We start from the raw sequence: 17,222 nt of genomic DNA on the forward strand, positions 1-17,222 counted from the left end.
AATTATTTAATAAAAAATAATATAAAAATAAATTTAAAATAACTGTTAACATCTTGAAATATGTGTAGCAAACATAACTCTAGCAAGTATTTAAATTAGTGATATAGATAAAGAAGAAATGTGCAGCAGGTTCATACATATGTAGCTAGTTGGATGAAGGAATGAGATGGCCTACTAACACTATCTTCTAAAACTGCAAGAACACGTTGAATTATTGTTATTCATATCCTCTTTGTCATTACACTTGGTCTAATGATCCACAAGCTTGCATATTCCTTCTAAAAAGAAGGTTTTCAGTTGGTCACAAAGCCACTTTTGCACTGCTTCCTGCACGTTTAAGTATGTGCAAAATTGAAAACCAAGCAAAGTATCACAGAGTGCCCCAAGCAGATAAAAGTCTGGTTCAACTTGTAGGTAGTTTGAATGGTGTAGTGAGCTGTATGTGGATGGGTGATGTATGCAACAACAACACTTTCTTTGATAATAGACTTTACGAAAGCCAAGCTCATCATGGATGATTTAATGGGCAGAACCGTGACTGATGTTCAAAGAAGACACTACCTCATTGATGGTAAGTTACCTATTTGCCAGAACCATCTCTTGAGCTTGCTGAATCTTGTCATCCGTGGTGGAGGTTGATGGGCATCCTGCTTCCTCCTCATGTGTCACAATTGTCGGCCAGTTTTAAATTTCACAATCCACGAAAAAACACTTTTGTATGATAAAGCACTGTACCCTTATTATAAAAAAATTCTATGATGAATTTCAGTCCTTTTCATAACCTCTGACCAGAGAAATTGGATCACTGCTCGTTGTTCCTCGTTAGTGTAAACTGCTAGCAGAGTATTTACACTGTAATAGTTAACCGGAAGGCAATTGACATGGGATTGAATTTCACACACATAACTGTAGTTTGTAGAATTAAAAAAAAGTGGGTCATGAAGTCAGAACATATTGCATTAACAGGACTTTTTAATTGTATTTTGTTAGAGACCAGTAAGTGAGTGACTTCACTGTAGTCTGATATTTTTTGTTGCTTTGTGTACGTCCCAGACTCATTTAACTAAAATTAATAAAAAAATATTAACTATAAAAGTACATATGATAATATTAAAACTAATATCTTCTAGTAATCACCAAAAAATTTTTAAACGAGAATCAAGAAAAAATGTTCAAATTTAACATAAATTTTTTTTCTATTTAAACAAACTTTTTTATTAAAACTTATTATTTCTGTTTTGAATTCATTCAAACTGATTCTAGTTATTATAACGAATTAAGTTATTAAAATGTAATAAGTTTTAATTTTACCATATTAGCTAGTAACAAGTACATGCAGCATTGCATTACTTGATGTTATTATAGTTTATTATTATTACATGGAATTTGAAGATTGTAGGTGGGAGGTGCATGTAAGCATTTAATAACCAGACCAGCACCTTAGCTGTTCAACCAATCTTTATATCTGTGTTCTTTTTCATATTGGATTACAAGATAGAAATGTTACTTTGAATCAGATTTAATGAATCAGTCCCAGTTTAAAAATGAAGATTGCAAGTTATTTGTCATACCAAGAAGTTTGGTCTTAAGTTTTTGTAGTAGACATGTACTACATACAATTTGTTTATGTGGAAGTCAATCACTTCACTGTTCAAGCCATTCCACTTGAATATGTAACCTAAATACAGGGATCAAAACAGAATAATTAATTTGATTTATTGTGATTAATTTTTCCCAGAGTAAAAATTATTTGTATTAACAAACTTGTTTACTAGTAGAACAAAGGTTATTAACTGAAGAACAGCAATTACTACTAGCTATCAGTTATATTATTAATATTTAATAAGAGATAAAATACAAACAAAGGCAATATAACCACAAAACTGATATAAATTAAGGTTACCATATATGTTAGTACCACACATGTTAGTAAACAAATAAACCAATTAATTGTCAACGACTTCACAACTGTGATATTTCGATGAAGTTTCCAACCAATTTTCAATACCACTGTTTGAAACAAGATCATCATTTGAAGCATGTTCTCTCAGTGGGGGCATATCAAGACGTCCATTGGGTACTGGTGGGCATGAAGAATTACTTATTTGCTGCTTTTTTTTCTCTTTTAGTAATTTTTCTCGACTACTTGAAACTGTAACATATGAAAATGAAATGAATATTTATAAAAACTGTTTAAATTAGTGCTGTAATTATAACTGTAGTTTATAAATTATATACGTAGTTTCACCTGAAAAAAACCTCAGTAAATAAATAATAACATAAATAAATAACCTTTATTTATGTATAAACAATATAAAAAAAATATATATATATATTTTTTTATATCAACATATGCAGGGGCTTCCTAGTTATGCTATATAGAAATATTATAAGTCCAGTAATGAACTACATATTAATCTTGCACCGTGAAATCTGTTACTCTGTTAAAAAAGTATGGATTGGGAACACAATCCAATAATTTACAGGACTTCATATATTATGTTTGTTAATATTTGTTTAATAAGTATTTGTTAATGATTGTTTCAGCTACAAAAATAAACATACTTTAATTATTCTAAATGTAAAATGTTGACAAAAAAAAAACATTTTATTAACCTATTAAATACACAATATAATTTTTTAATTATAAAAAAGACTGAAAAAATATTTTATAATCATAATTTTTTATCTGATGGAATGCTCTACAAACACTTATTTTTTTGAAGTAGATTTTTACACGTTCACTTTATAAATTTTTATTTTATTTTACTTAAGATACAACTGAACAGTACTTTCATGATATTAGAAATCAATAAAAAACAATATAGCAATTTCATAAATATAATATTAAATAAAATAATGTATAGCACTGTTATTCCCAATGAAATATTACTCTTGAGTGATAAGGAAGAGCCTTAACGTTTTTGTAGTAGTATTTGTAATTTAAATAACTTCCAGTACAGTTTTGCTGTATTCAACACCCACAATTGTTGGTAATTTATGTACTGTACTTAGGTTAATGTTAATATTTACAATTATTTACTAGTGCTATCTCAAAACATAAGAGCTTTAAAAGAAAAATCACCAAATTTACAAAAGCAACAGATACAACTCAGCCCCAATAGAGAATTTGAAATATGCAGAAATATTATTACAAACAAAATTAACATATACTAAAAATATGTTCAATAATTAAAAATTCTTTTGTCTTACATTTAAAATACACAAATTTTTAAACCAGATTTAATATTTAAAACAATTCACAGTAAATAAAAACTGCTTAGAAGAGCATTCGTTATTAATGTAATAATCATTAATTAGAATGACTTGCTGATAAAAAAACCCAGCAATGATTGGATTTCTGGCTAAGCTGGTCAAATTTTATAAATATCCAAAAAACTGAAACTTCAATAGCCAGGAGAAAGAAAAAATGCATCATACATGTTACAAAATATTAACTAAAAATGTTCAATTAGCCAACTTTGATTATTTCTTCGACATATTAAAAAAAAAAAACTCTTGCACAAGACGACCAACTTTTCGTTATTAAATAATGTTTCCTTTTAAAAAAACATTAGTTTATTCTAATCAAAAATTAAAATAAACCATTGAACCCTACACACAAGCATCATGTTTCAACCCACTCACCATTGTGACTCACTGGATAAGCATGCATGAAAATATACCATTACACATTCAACATAACCCTTAGTAAAAACCACATAGCCAGTCATAATGACCCTCAAAGTGTACAATACTATCTGAATATATCAAACAATATTGCTAAATACAGATACCACAGAAAAAGAAATATAAATGTTCTAACTTACAGCATCATAATGAACCATGCTTCTAACTTGCCCTGCACAAATTTTTTTGACCTTAAATTGAGCGTAACTCAAAAATAACTCAACCAATCTTCATCAAGTTTTCACTGTGTAACTTCAGATACACTACTAGAGCGTATCCAAATTTCAATAAAATTTATCTAGTAGTTTTAGAGATTTACTAGTCGCAAAACTTTCTACTTAGGTCTATAAAATAAATACATAAGGAAACCACAGTTTATTTCCCACAAATTTATTTAAAATAAAATTCAAAGATTTTTTTTAATAAAAAAAATACTCTGTCAGAAGTTTTTAAATAGTGTTAAATAAAAAAAACAAACAGTTTATAAGGTTTTCCAAATTTTTGTTTATTTTGTAGTTAATTAATTTAATTAGTATTTTATCAAACTTAATTTTCTATTATTTCATTATCTATATTTTTAATTATTAATATGGGCTTCATTATGGATATTTTTAATTAACTGTGTGTTGTAATACTACTCTGATCAACGTTTCACCATGGTTTTCCTTAATCTATCCAGAAAATGCTGTGGCAGTTCCTTTCTATATCAGTGGAGTAGAATAAAGAAGGTTGTCCTCTGTTATTTTTACCCCATTTATTTTGTATGTATTTCAGGCAGAAAATTGCAATAACATTTTGGGAAAAATGTTTAAAAAGATTCTTAGATTGTTACTTCAACTTTTAAAAAATTAATAAAAAATGTGCAAAATTTAAAAAAAAAAATTATAAGTGGTTTACAGTAACATAACTTAACATAGACTACATCATAATAACTTTACATTAATGTAACTTAATTTAAATAAATAAATAGTCATAACTGCACCAACCTCTTGGTGGGGACTATCTTAAATTTGCAGACAGTAATGAACACAAAACAGAGTTATAAATTCTGTTAATAAAATCTTTTATGTATGCAGCAATAAATGTAATATAAATCTTGGGATAATGATGTTTGACAGTCTGGGGGTAGGATAACAGAGGACAACCAAATTAAGTATTTATTTATTTATCCTTCCTTGTTTTCTTTTGTCATACAGTCTGTTATTTCTGATAGTCATTATTTGATGTACTTGTTCATTATTCTTGTATCACAATAATTTGTACTAAATTTGGTTCTCAAATGCATCCTTTAATTTATTAAAATGATGAGTCTGTGACAGATAGCATCATAATTAAATAATCTTCATTTATTCTTTCTAGTAAAAATTTCCATTCCTTTTAAATATCTTTTTTATATGTTCCTGTGTAAAAATTAAATGTATAACAAGAAATAATCTAGTATAAAAATAATTTTCATGAAAAGTATAGTAAAAGAAAAATTCCTGTTTCCATTGTTTAATCAGGAAACACTGCAAAAATATGTATTTTAGAAAATCGTTAAAGGTGTTAGTGCACACTAAGAAAAGTTCAGTTTTTACGGTCCTGAAACTCAAATGTCTTGTTATAGATTTTCATTCAGTTTTAAAGATAGATTTCTTCAAATAGGAATATTACTATACTTAACAAACATAATAACAGATTTCCAATAAATGATTATTTTTTTATAAATCATTTGATGATTTTTTTTCTGTATTTTATGAAAAAATTTTTTTTTTTGAATTAACAGAGTTACTGAGTTTACACTTTATTTAAAATCAATTATGTACGAGTACAGTCTTAAACAATTATTATTGAATCTACTCTTGTCATCATTCCTTGTTTTGATGTACCACATTTGCAAAATTGATTACAGTAGTAATTTAATATGACTTAATACAATATAGTTCTCATAGTGTTACATTATTGGCTAATAAAGTATGTATTAATGCAAAAATCTATTAACTTGAAATGGTGATTTAAGTAAAATTTATCAAAAAATAAGTAATAAAATTAAAAAGATTAATGTGAAATTAAATTTTGTAAAAATTAACTTAGTTGAAATTAATCTGAATAATTAACTTATAACTTAATCTTAATTAGAATAAAAAAAATTGAAATCGTAGAACAAAAAAAAAATTTTTATTAACATAAAGGAGCCAAACTTAATAAAAACAAGATCACCGATAATAAAAATATAAACAATTATATTAATTTGCATTTTATATAGAATAAAATTTGACTAAAGAATATCAATTAAATGATTAAAATCCTGAATAGAATGGCACCTGCAGTTTTACATTTAATTTATATAAAAAAAAATTTCCTCAACTTTATTTTATATTTTTAATCTCATTAAAAAGTAACCATAATCATAATAATGTAATACTAGAGTGCAGTGTTTCTCAACCACTGGTCCAAGAGATAATGCTACCAGTACCTGAATAATTGGCAACAAAAAAAATTAAACTTCAAAAATATGAGAAAAAATGAACATTAACTGGTGCATGTTTAATTTATTGAATACATTGTATTCTTTCCACAATCAGCAACAATAAGGTATCCTGCGGTATATTAAGTGGAAGAAACTCAAACAAGAAAAATGAATCTGCTTTAACAAATTGCTACAATAATTAGTACTTGAAATATGGTTTTATAATTTGGCCGGATACTATGAAAGACGATGTATATCCAATTTGAATAATATGTAAGGAAGTTAAGAATAATGATACCATGAAACCGTCCAAAATGTTGCGATAATTAAAATCAGGATATCTCGAACTAGAACAGAAACCATTGGAGTATTTTGAATGACAAAAAACAAGAATTTTAATCTCCAAAAGAAAAAGTTTAAAGAAACTTTTATTCAAAATAAATTGCAATTGAAATGTTTATATTTAGTTGTATATGTAGTTTGACTACATATAGTCAAAACAAAAAAATTGTTCACAACCGGAGAAAATTTAATTAAACTGGTGTTAATTGGTGTTTGCAATGAAATATTTTGGACCCTCAGCTGCAGATCAGATCGATAAATCCCTTCTTCAAATGATATGATTAATTGTCGAATTGAAACTCTATCTGAAAATATTGAATACCAGTTAATAAAAAGTATTAAAGAATCACCAATGTTTACCATCCAGATTGACGAATCATGTGATATTTCTAAAAAAGCTACTTTGCTCTGCTACGTACGATACATTGACTATTCTTCTGAAGAAATTAAAGAATTATTATTTTGCAAAGATTTAGATTCCCACACGACAAGTTCTGAAATTTTTGATTCATTGAATTTGTATATTAATAACCATAACTTAAAATGGAAAAATTGTATCGGTCTGTGTACCAATGGAGCAGCAAATATGATTGATGATTGGGAAACATTGCTGAGTAACAAAGAATTCAAGAAATCACTTCTCCTGACACATTACATAATACATCGCCAGCACTTAGCAACCAGCAATATGTCACCTGAATTAAAGTTCTACTGGAATCGACAAAAATAATTTATTTCATGAAGAAAAGCGACCTTAACTCTCGATTATTTGCTATTCTTTATCAAGTGGTAGGAGCAGAACACCAAGATCTCTTACTTCATGCCGAAGTAAGATTGCTCTTGCAAGGAAAAGTGCTAACCAGACTTTATGAATTAAGGATGGAGGTGGAGATATTTTTGGTAGAAAAACAGTCTCTGTTATCAAAATGTTTTTCTAAATATGTATTGGATTGTGAAACTGGCATATTTAAGTGACATATTTTCTTACATAACGACTTAAATTTAAGTTTGCAGGGCCGTATGACAATTACATTTAATTTATTTAACAAAACTGATGCATTTAAAAAAAATAAATTAAATTTTGGTTAAAAATAATCCTGATGTATTTAATTCTTATTACAATTGATAATTGATAATCTGAATGAAGTAATAAGTCAAAATTTACAGTCATTATATGATGGATTTGAAAAATATTTCTCTACAAACGTAAACTTGCAGGAGATGAATTTATGGATAACTAATCCTTTTATTGAGAATAATTGCAATAATATAAATTTAAGTAATGACGACCACGAACGTCTCTTGAAACTGAGTTCAGATAACATAAAAAAACAAATTTTCAACTATGAATTTAATTAAATTTTGGATTGCAATAAAAATGAATTCCAAATTTACATAAAGCCATGAAAATGCTACTTCCCTTTGCCACCACACATTTGTGTAAAGCTGTATTCTCAGTTATGACACTTATTAAAACCAAAACAAGAAATCATTTATCAATAAATTCATCCCTTCAGTTAGGTTTAAGTAATTTACAGCTCAACATTGGAACAATTGTGCAAAATGAGCAACGACAAATTTCTCATTAACTTTCATTATTTACAATTACTTTTTAGTTCCTATTTTTAAATAAAACAACTACATTTGTTTTTTGTTATTTATTTTCTGATTTTCATTTATATATTGTTTTTTTTTGTAGATAGAAATGATATTAATTAATATTACGTATGTGTAAATTTAATTACTAATGAAATAAAAATATGATTATAAGTATTGTTTTTTGCCCGTTCAAAAATCTAAACTGAGGGTTTGCTGGTCTCTATATATTTTTCTATAATTTTACCGGTCCACCATAAAAAAAGGTTGAGAAACACTACTATAGTGCCTTAATGGTTTCAAAGCATACATACCCTTTATCAGAGTTAACTTAAATTTAAATTAAAATAAATACATAATAGTAAAACTTCAGAAATAGTTTTGCAATTCATTTGAGTATAATATTCGTAAACAACAACCAAAAATATTCATTTTTTTATATAATAATTTATTAAGGTATGCTGTAAAACCTCATCAACACAGATTTCACACTTTTAGAATTGATGTTAATCCACAGCTGAACAAGAAAATAATTTAAAACTACATTTAATCATTCTTTCAGAAAGAACATATTTGAAAATAAAACAGCAAAATTATAATGCTAAACCAAAAAAACAATTAACCAAGTATACAGACACACATTCCAAAACCTGTAAAAATCCATTACAATTTCTACTTTTAAATTACAATTACTGAAGAACTTGTTTGTCTATGTAAACTCTTGTCTAATTCATTAACACATTCTAATCTGAAATAAATCAAATTGTGTTTGCAACTTTTAATTATCAGTAGAGTTCCTTCTAAATTATTATGCTCTTTGGGCAAAGTTGGATTAAATGTGTGGAACAAACTATAAGAAGAGTGTAGTGAAAGTAGGAGGTAAAAGTTAAGGTAAGAGAATACAATTCAGAAGTTTCAGAATTTTTGATATAAAACAAATTACAAAAACAAAGAATTATCAGTAATGATTTTTTGAAAACATCAACCTTGATGTTAGAGAATATTGAAAATGAGATGGGTTGAAACTTATTTAAAAATAAAAATATTAATCTCCAATGGTCTGAATCTGGTGGCCTGCCATTCCTGTTGTACCTATACTGACCTATTCTTTACTTTCACTCTTCTGATAGCATTTCTCTTTTCCTACTTTACTAGAAAAGACATAATGTGCCTCTCCACCAGATAAAACTGTCAGAGAGAATATACTATGATCTTCATTTCACAGATTAAGACCTCAATACAATTTTCATTTACCTTTTTTTAACTTTGGGCTTTGTTTTACGAGGGTGATTCATTAATTAAAGAGAATAATGACTAGAAAAATTATTTATTCAATGACATTGAAACTAATACTACTATCAACATAATTGTTGGCTACATTTAGGCACTTGTCCCATTTTCCTGTGAGCTTTCATATTCCAGTAGTAAAAGATTTTTTAGCCGTGTCTGAGTGTCATTCTTGATCAGCTCATTGTTGTTGATCTTCGTAAATAAAAACTCTTTGTGAAGACCAAAGCAAAAAATCTGGTGGTACGAGATAGGGACAGTAAGATGAATCTGGCAACACCTTCAAACCTAACTTTTGAATAGCTTCCTGTATTTTTTTAGTTATACAGAGCTGGGTATTATCATGTAGAAGGATTACGCCTTTGGAGAGTAAACCAGGATGTTTCCATCTTATTGTGGGTTTCACTTTATTTTCTACCATGTCACAATAGTACTTACTATTTACTGTACATTGTTTTTCTAAACAAACTCCTTGGTCCCAATAAACTTTATAGGCCGAAAGCGCTGTTAGCATCATTATACTGACTGATGTGTAGATTTTGAACTTTTTCCCAGCAGACAACCTTGGATGTTTCCATTCCATATTCTGATATTAGGATTCTGCCTAAATATGATGAATCCAAGTTTCATCTTTATGGTTTAAAAAAGCATCACCTTCTGTTAGAAACCATTATTTAATTTCCTTACAAATATGAATTCAGTTACTTAATAATTTTGAGTCAATTATCTTGCAACCCAACTTGAATGTGCTTTGTGGTAATTCAACATTTCATAGTTACTGGGTTGGACAATGATAATAGTCGCACTACAAATTTCAGCAATTTCCCAAATTTTTATGTGTCTGTTCTAGTGAATAAGTGATCTGTCATGTGATTTTGTAAAGTTAAAACTTCCGCTGGTCTTCTGCTGGAAGGAAAATCAGTAACACTTGTTCTGTCTGGTCTATGCTAATGCAATTTTAAAAATTTGTGTGGTTAATATCTTTTTACCATATTGCTTTAACACCCTTGAATGAATTTCAGCTGGTTTTACACTTTCAGAAAATAAAAATTTTATTATGGAAAGCTGTTTCTCCTTGGAACACATTTCAAGCGGTACCAATGTTCTGAAATAAAATCGGTTACAATAATGGAAATTCTTTTCAAACAGCTATTTTCTGTCAGAGTTACCAACTCGAATATCAGACAGATTCAGTTTATTCTGTTAAGTTGTTTTTATTTTGCCATTTGTCTCTTTAATTATTGGACCATCTGTTAATATTGTACAATATTAAAAGACCGAGCAAAGATATTTTTCTCCAATTAATTTTTTTTGTTAGGATAGAAAATTTCCATGATATACTTTAAAAATAAAATAATACGATATCAAACCTTTGGCTGAAATTAGGATTCTTCAGAAATCTATCAGATAATTATTTGACTGGCAGAGGTGAAAAGTCAATTACTACATGTTCTTGTCTTCCAACTCGTCTTTTTTCATTCACTTGTGAAGTTACCCTTAGATGTAAATCATAAACAATCTGACAAATGCCTGTTAAGTTTTGTGAATTATCAGACAGAAAATCTCAAACTATAAAAAAGCAAAGAAATAGAATCTTAAGATTTTTTTCTAATTTGTTGGGAAAAGAGCTAGAATGAAGATGAATTGGATGGAATAAACTTTGTTTAGTTTAGTCAGAAATTAATCTGCAAAAGAAAATTATTCTGCTGATGCTCTTATCTACTGACACAAGATGAAGTGTCTGGTCAAAGTCTATAAATCAACTTCAAGAAGCAAAAATAACCTACTTTGTGGCAAATCAAGCTACACTTAAAATTTTCATAAAATTCAGACTTCTCCCTAATTTGAACTAAGCTTCACCTTATACATTCTAAATTAGACAGTTTTACTATTTATAATTAACAATAATGAAAAAAAAAAACGATATATAAATTTTGATAATTAATAATAGAAAAACAGGAATTTATAATCAACATTCAGAGTATCGATTTAAAAAAAAATAGTGATAGCTCATAGGATCCAGATTAATATTGCTTCCAGATCCAGATTTATTTATTGATCCAGATTAGTATTGCTCATTAAAATTGATAATCAAACAGATTATCATATATAAAAAAAAAAAAATTAATGACAACATAAAGGAATATTGAGCTCATAAAGGATGTTTTTTAACATAATTTTAACCAAGGATTTTTCTATGAAAATATCATTAAAATCAATTATTTTAATTCAAACTGGATCAGAGTCTATAAATTCTGAAGTTTACTATATGTGGATAACTTGCTTTTGGATTAGCAGCTTTATTGTACATAAATGTAATTAAATCCATTAAATGCCAGAATCTATTACAAAGTTTATATATGATAAATCGGTACTGCAATACTTAATCTAATCAAATAATGATAATTAAAATCTAAGTAATGTAAAATATCTTCATAATATGTCTTCAGGTAATTAAAAATCAAATGAACTAAAAAATTAATACAAAAAAGTTTAAAAAAAATTTTTGCATATATATTTTATAAAAATTTTCCATCTTACTATAATATTAATAAATATACGTACAAGGGTATACCCAGCGAGGAAGTGGTAGGAACAATTAGGTTGTAAGAAAAATTGTTACAGTATTTACATAGGAAAAGATTAGTTGTATGGATATATAGATCAGTTTTGATCGATGGAAGAAAGCCTGGACCAGGCATTTTATAAGCCTTAAATGGACTTTTATATAAAAATATAATATCTGTTATATACCAGCTTCTTTAAACACTAAAATGAGCTACTGGGTACACCCCTGATTTGGCATATTGTCAGTATTATGCCTGTATAAATTATTTTGTGTTGTTTTTAAGTGCAATAGTGTTTATATTATGCAATGACTATATTATGTGTTGTTAAATAGTGTAAGAGATATAATATGTGTTGAAAAACGTGTGTCCATGAAGTAGAGGTTGAAAGAATTAATGCATAAAATGTTAAAGTTATGTACGTAAATTTCTATGTTATATTTATAAAACCGCAAATGTAAAATAACTAAAATTTAATTTTATGGTTACTAATAACTGATAATTTAAAAGCATTGTAATAATAAAGAGTATAAATATGCATTTTACTTATAGGGATAAAAGCAGATAAAGTTCCTAAAAACTATTCAATAAATTAGTATTACAAAGGTTTCCAATTTAAAAGAAACAAATCATACTGCTACTACAGATTTACAAAACTGTCCGTTGAGAATTGACTTACATCATGTTGCTGATAAAAAAATTACCAGAAGCATTTACAAAATCTGTTAAAAAAATTTAAATATGTAATTTGAGAGTTGTCACAACCGGGCTAATATAGGATGTGTAAAAATATTGATTTTGACACAGTTCTCAATTTTCCCCTGTGCTTTTTGCATACACATCACTTACATGTATAAGTTATTCAATGTAGAATTCTACTCAACAGAATCAAAAGACTCTTTAATAATATGTTTCTTTTATTTGGGTTTGATGTCAGCGTAACTGAGAAATGATAATAGCATTTTGGTGACATTTCAGTAAATAGTAAACAAGTATCAGTTATAGGTTATTGGTTAATCAGAAAAAAGAGGGGTTTTCAGATGAATCTATCCCAAGCTCTGCGGTTTATATGATTAGTCTGAAATAACAATGCCTTATCTTGACAAAAATATTTTTTGAAAAAATTATTTTCATTGTTCAAACCAATTATTACTATTGCTATTTGATTAACACACAGGTCAAAAAAAAAAAATAATAATTTGGAACTGAGTTAAAAGTAAGTGAATTAGAATGTATTTTTTATGCTGAATATTAAAATAGAATCAGTTTTTCTTTATCATCCTCAGATTTTTAGTTATGATCCTTTAAAATATTGAGAAACTTCTTAAATAATAGTTATACAAAAATAATAATAATAGTAATTACAATTAAAATTCCTATCTTTACATTGTAGAGATTTACGTTTATCTTAATTTACTTTTTTTTATTTTCCTTTTGTGTTCAGTGCAGTCTTCTCTTTTTATCATCCAACAGTAGTCGCTCATCATAGATTCATCCCATCAGCCTTGATAATGTTGTTCCATCTGTAATATATCTTGGAGGAACCTTTCTCCTTGTTCGTTGCTGATGTCACCCAATAGGAAAAAGTCCAAACGAAAATGTAAAAAATTAATTTTCAATGACATTCTGCAGCCTAAAATTTGTACACTAAGAGCTCATTTATAAGCTGATAATGGTTTTCAGCCTTTTTTGTTTCATAGAAAACCAGTAACGATATCTTTGAATGACTCCCATGCTGCTAGTTCTTTAGGATTCAGTTTGCTGTCAAATATATTTTCACAAATTAATTTTCTTATTTGTGGCCCATTGAATATTCCCTCTTTTAATTCACTTAATTTTGAAAATACCTCAGCTAAATATCTAAACCCATCTCCATCTTTATCTAATGATCTAATGCTTTTACAAAATCCTTTATCAGGCTTAGTTTTATGTATAGAGATGATAAAATAATATGATCTGCTTCAAAAACAGGAATATTGACAACATTTTCCTTTCCTGGGGTAATTTGATTTCTTTTTGGCCAGTCTTTAATTAAATAGTGTTTATCTGTAGCCTGACTATCCCTCAAATACAAAACTCATATATTTTATAAAGCTACTCTGGAGAGTGAGAAGAAGCCCTATCACTTTCAGGTCAGACATGATTTGCCATGAGAACAATTAAAAGAGCTGTTAAGTATGATTCATCATCCTTAACAGCTTTTAAAATTTTTGAAATACTTTCATTCCTACAGCATGTGCTACCAGTGTAGAAGAAAACTTATTCGAGTTATTCAACAACACTGCCTTTAAGCTTCTTCTTGATGATTCTATAAATAAACATCAATCGTGAATAATAGGTTCAATGTACAGTTCAGACATTAGCCTCCTAACATTATGGCAGGAACAGATTAAAACATCTCTTTTAAAGTATTTCAGTAAATTTTCGTTTTGATTTCTGTATACTGAAATTTTAGTATCCTTGTTTAATAAATTCCATTCTTTAAGACATGAACCTAGGAGTTCTGCATGTTGTTTTAACAAATACAAGTCACAAATTAGGTCGCTCAGTTCTGCTTGTGTAATGAGGTGAGGTTCACTATTTGATTCTTCTGGAATGTAATTAATATCTATTGAATTTGTGGATTCATCAGTTGAGCCTTCTGGGAATCAGAGATTTATTTCCAAGAAGTTGGAGCCATCAGAATCTATAAATCAACACCATGAAGTACTGGTCTCATAGCTGAATGAACATTTGGGTATGCAATACTGCTTTTATTGTTTGAATTGAAACCAGTAACATTTGTAAAGTGAAAATAGCAGTCATCATAATGATTTGTAGGCTCTTGCCAAATCATAGGTACACCAAAAGGCAAATGTTCTTTTTTTCCTTTTAACCACTACGTTAGTTTAACGAAGCACTTGATGCATGTGGAAATGTGTCTTCACATGTGGAAATTTAACTTCAGAGATTATCTTCCAAGATTTATCTTGGTCTCCCAAGGGACAGTCAAAATAATCTTTATAAACAGTTTTCAGCAGATTTGATACTGGTTTTTGTTGATTTTTCATGGTGAATTCTCTGCAAATGTTACAAAAAATATTTGGAGAATTTTTACAAGTCCAATTTTTATTCCTTGTAAAATTCAAAATATTTTAATGAATGAAATAAACTGAAATATTACAGAAATACTTACTTAGTTATAAAAATAAGTTTTAATTTATAAATACTTAATTACTTAAAATACTTCATAAAATTGCTTCACCATGGAATGCAATAAAGCGCGCGCGCGCGCGCGCACGCACTCGCTTGCAAGAGAGAGAGAGAGAGAGAGAGGGAGACAGAAAGGTACTCAACTTAATAAATCTTGATGTTCAATAAAATAATACCAAAAGTTGTCATTAAAATCTTTCACTAAATTTATGACATCACTTATGAAACAATCCTTGTGTTTTATCAAACACAAGGATTGTTTCACCTCAACTAAAGAACACAGCAAGTCATGTCAAGAGCTCAACTGTTACTGAAGAAAGCTTCATCATGTTGAATTACTCATTTTTTGACTCACTGACATGTCTATATATGTCTGGCTTGACATGAAATGACATCATTCGATTGTTATGTATAAAATGTAGGTCCACAGCATAATCACAATATAAATCAGATGTGAATAAGCAAACATACAGATATACTAACTTATTTGTATCGTGTTTTCAATGAATGATGGAACAAATAAATTTAAGGGGTTGTAACTTAGAATGTTACGTGATGGGTTGTTTCAGAATACATATTCAGATTCAGCATATAAAATACTATATATAACACCTGCTCCCTTTTCAGTTCCAAATTTTATGTTGACCAGTGTAATGATTGCTATTCCTGATTCTATACAGGAAGCTGAATTTTTAACCTGACTGTTTACAAAAAGTAAAGCTACTTTGTGGTTATTTGTTAAATTATAACTTAATTTCTTGTTGCAACAAAAATTACTTATTGACTTTGATAAATGATTAGTCCAAGAATTTGAGCTTCATTTCTACTGAGGTAGATAGGGGTCCACATATACCTATTGTAATCTATTATTTTAACTTCATTAAATCATGTAACGCTACTCATAACTTAAAGGTCTCTTCATTTTCAAAATGATAAGCCTGTGATTAGCTTGGTGACGTATTATTTTAAACAATAATATTTCAACTGATTCAGCAATATGTAAATAATAGTATAATATTTGTAATTATACAAATAAATGTATACAAATAAAGTGGTTTCAACCACTTTTCTTGTTCCTTCAGTCCACCTAGCCCATATAATTCTTACTGATTCTATGAGTAAACTAATATCATTTTTCATCTTCACATAGCACTTTCTTAACAACCAAGTTACCTTGATCACATTTCAGGATTATGTGAGATGATTATGCTGTCTAACATCTGAGTGTTATGAATCTTTAAAACCAAAATTTTTGAGTGGAAATTAAAGATTCAAAAATATCTCCAGGAGTTACATTAACTTTATCAAGCTATCTGATAGACTTATTGAATAATATTTATAATTGTTATAATTTTTGGGAAACCACTTACATTCAGGGTAACAGTCAGGATTGATATTTTAATCAAAAATTTTCTAAATAGATGGAATAATAATAAGAAATATATAGTTTCAGAAAATTCATACATCAGAAAATTTAAAAGATACAATAATGTAAAACAAAATGTTCTACAGCAAGCATTCAGGAAATCTTTAGGAACTAATTCTATTTTTATATGTTGGTTTGATATAAAAAAAATATTGGTAGTAGGATTTTAGCATAAGCATTAATATGATACCATAAAAAAAATTGCAAATGTTTATATTTTCTATGATTTCACTCACCATTAACTAAAAAATGTATCTTTAGTTTACCTCATTAATAATTGGAATCTCACATAATTAGCAAGTCCTGACATAAAATTAAATAATGTTTTGTAAAACAAGTAAAAATTATTATATTTCTGTTATGATACAGATTTGATCATAATTAAAAAAAGTACATCAAGGAACTGTTACCAACATTAAATACATGATTGTAACCATCTGCCATAAAACAATTATCATAAAGCCATAAAAAAAATAAAAATGAAATTTAAAATAAACACTAAAATATTTAAATTTTTCTATCAATAATAAATAAATACTCTAACATAATTTAATTAACTGATATTATAAATTATTATTCATATGGATTTTTTTGCATGGAATTAAAAAAAAATTGTAAAAACCTTTTCAACAAACAAAAGCTTAGTTTTGCCCCTTCTAAATTTCACTTATAT

General features: G+C 27.8%; 2 protein-coding genes across 3 annotated transcripts in view; one reads left to right on the forward strand and one right to left on the reverse strand.

Moving 5' to 3' along the window:
* The window catches only part of LOC142330843 (uncharacterized), a 57,319-nt gene that overhangs the window by 31,099 nt on the left and 8,998 nt on the right, over positions 1-17,222 (forward strand). The gene's annotated exons all lie outside the window — the stretch shown is intronic.
* Positions 1,827-17,222, reverse strand: part of LOC142330842 (popeye domain-containing protein 3-like) — a 49,727-nt gene continuing 34,331 nt past the window's right edge. For both annotated transcript variants that reach the window (XM_075376302.1, XM_075376303.1), the window contains one exon: positions 1,827-2,152. In XM_075376302.1, the coding sequence (XP_075232417.1) occupies positions 1,947-2,152 (206 nt within the window). In that variant the 3' untranslated portion in view covers positions 1,827-1,946. The remainder of the gene's footprint in view (positions 2,153-17,222) is intronic.

Source organism: Lycorma delicatula, chromosome 10 (genome assembly GCF_047948215.1).
Source record: "Lycorma delicatula isolate Av1 chromosome 10, ASM4794821v1, whole genome shotgun sequence".
In the NCBI taxonomy this organism is placed as follows: Eukaryota; Metazoa; Arthropoda; class Insecta; order Hemiptera; family Fulgoridae; genus Lycorma; species Lycorma delicatula.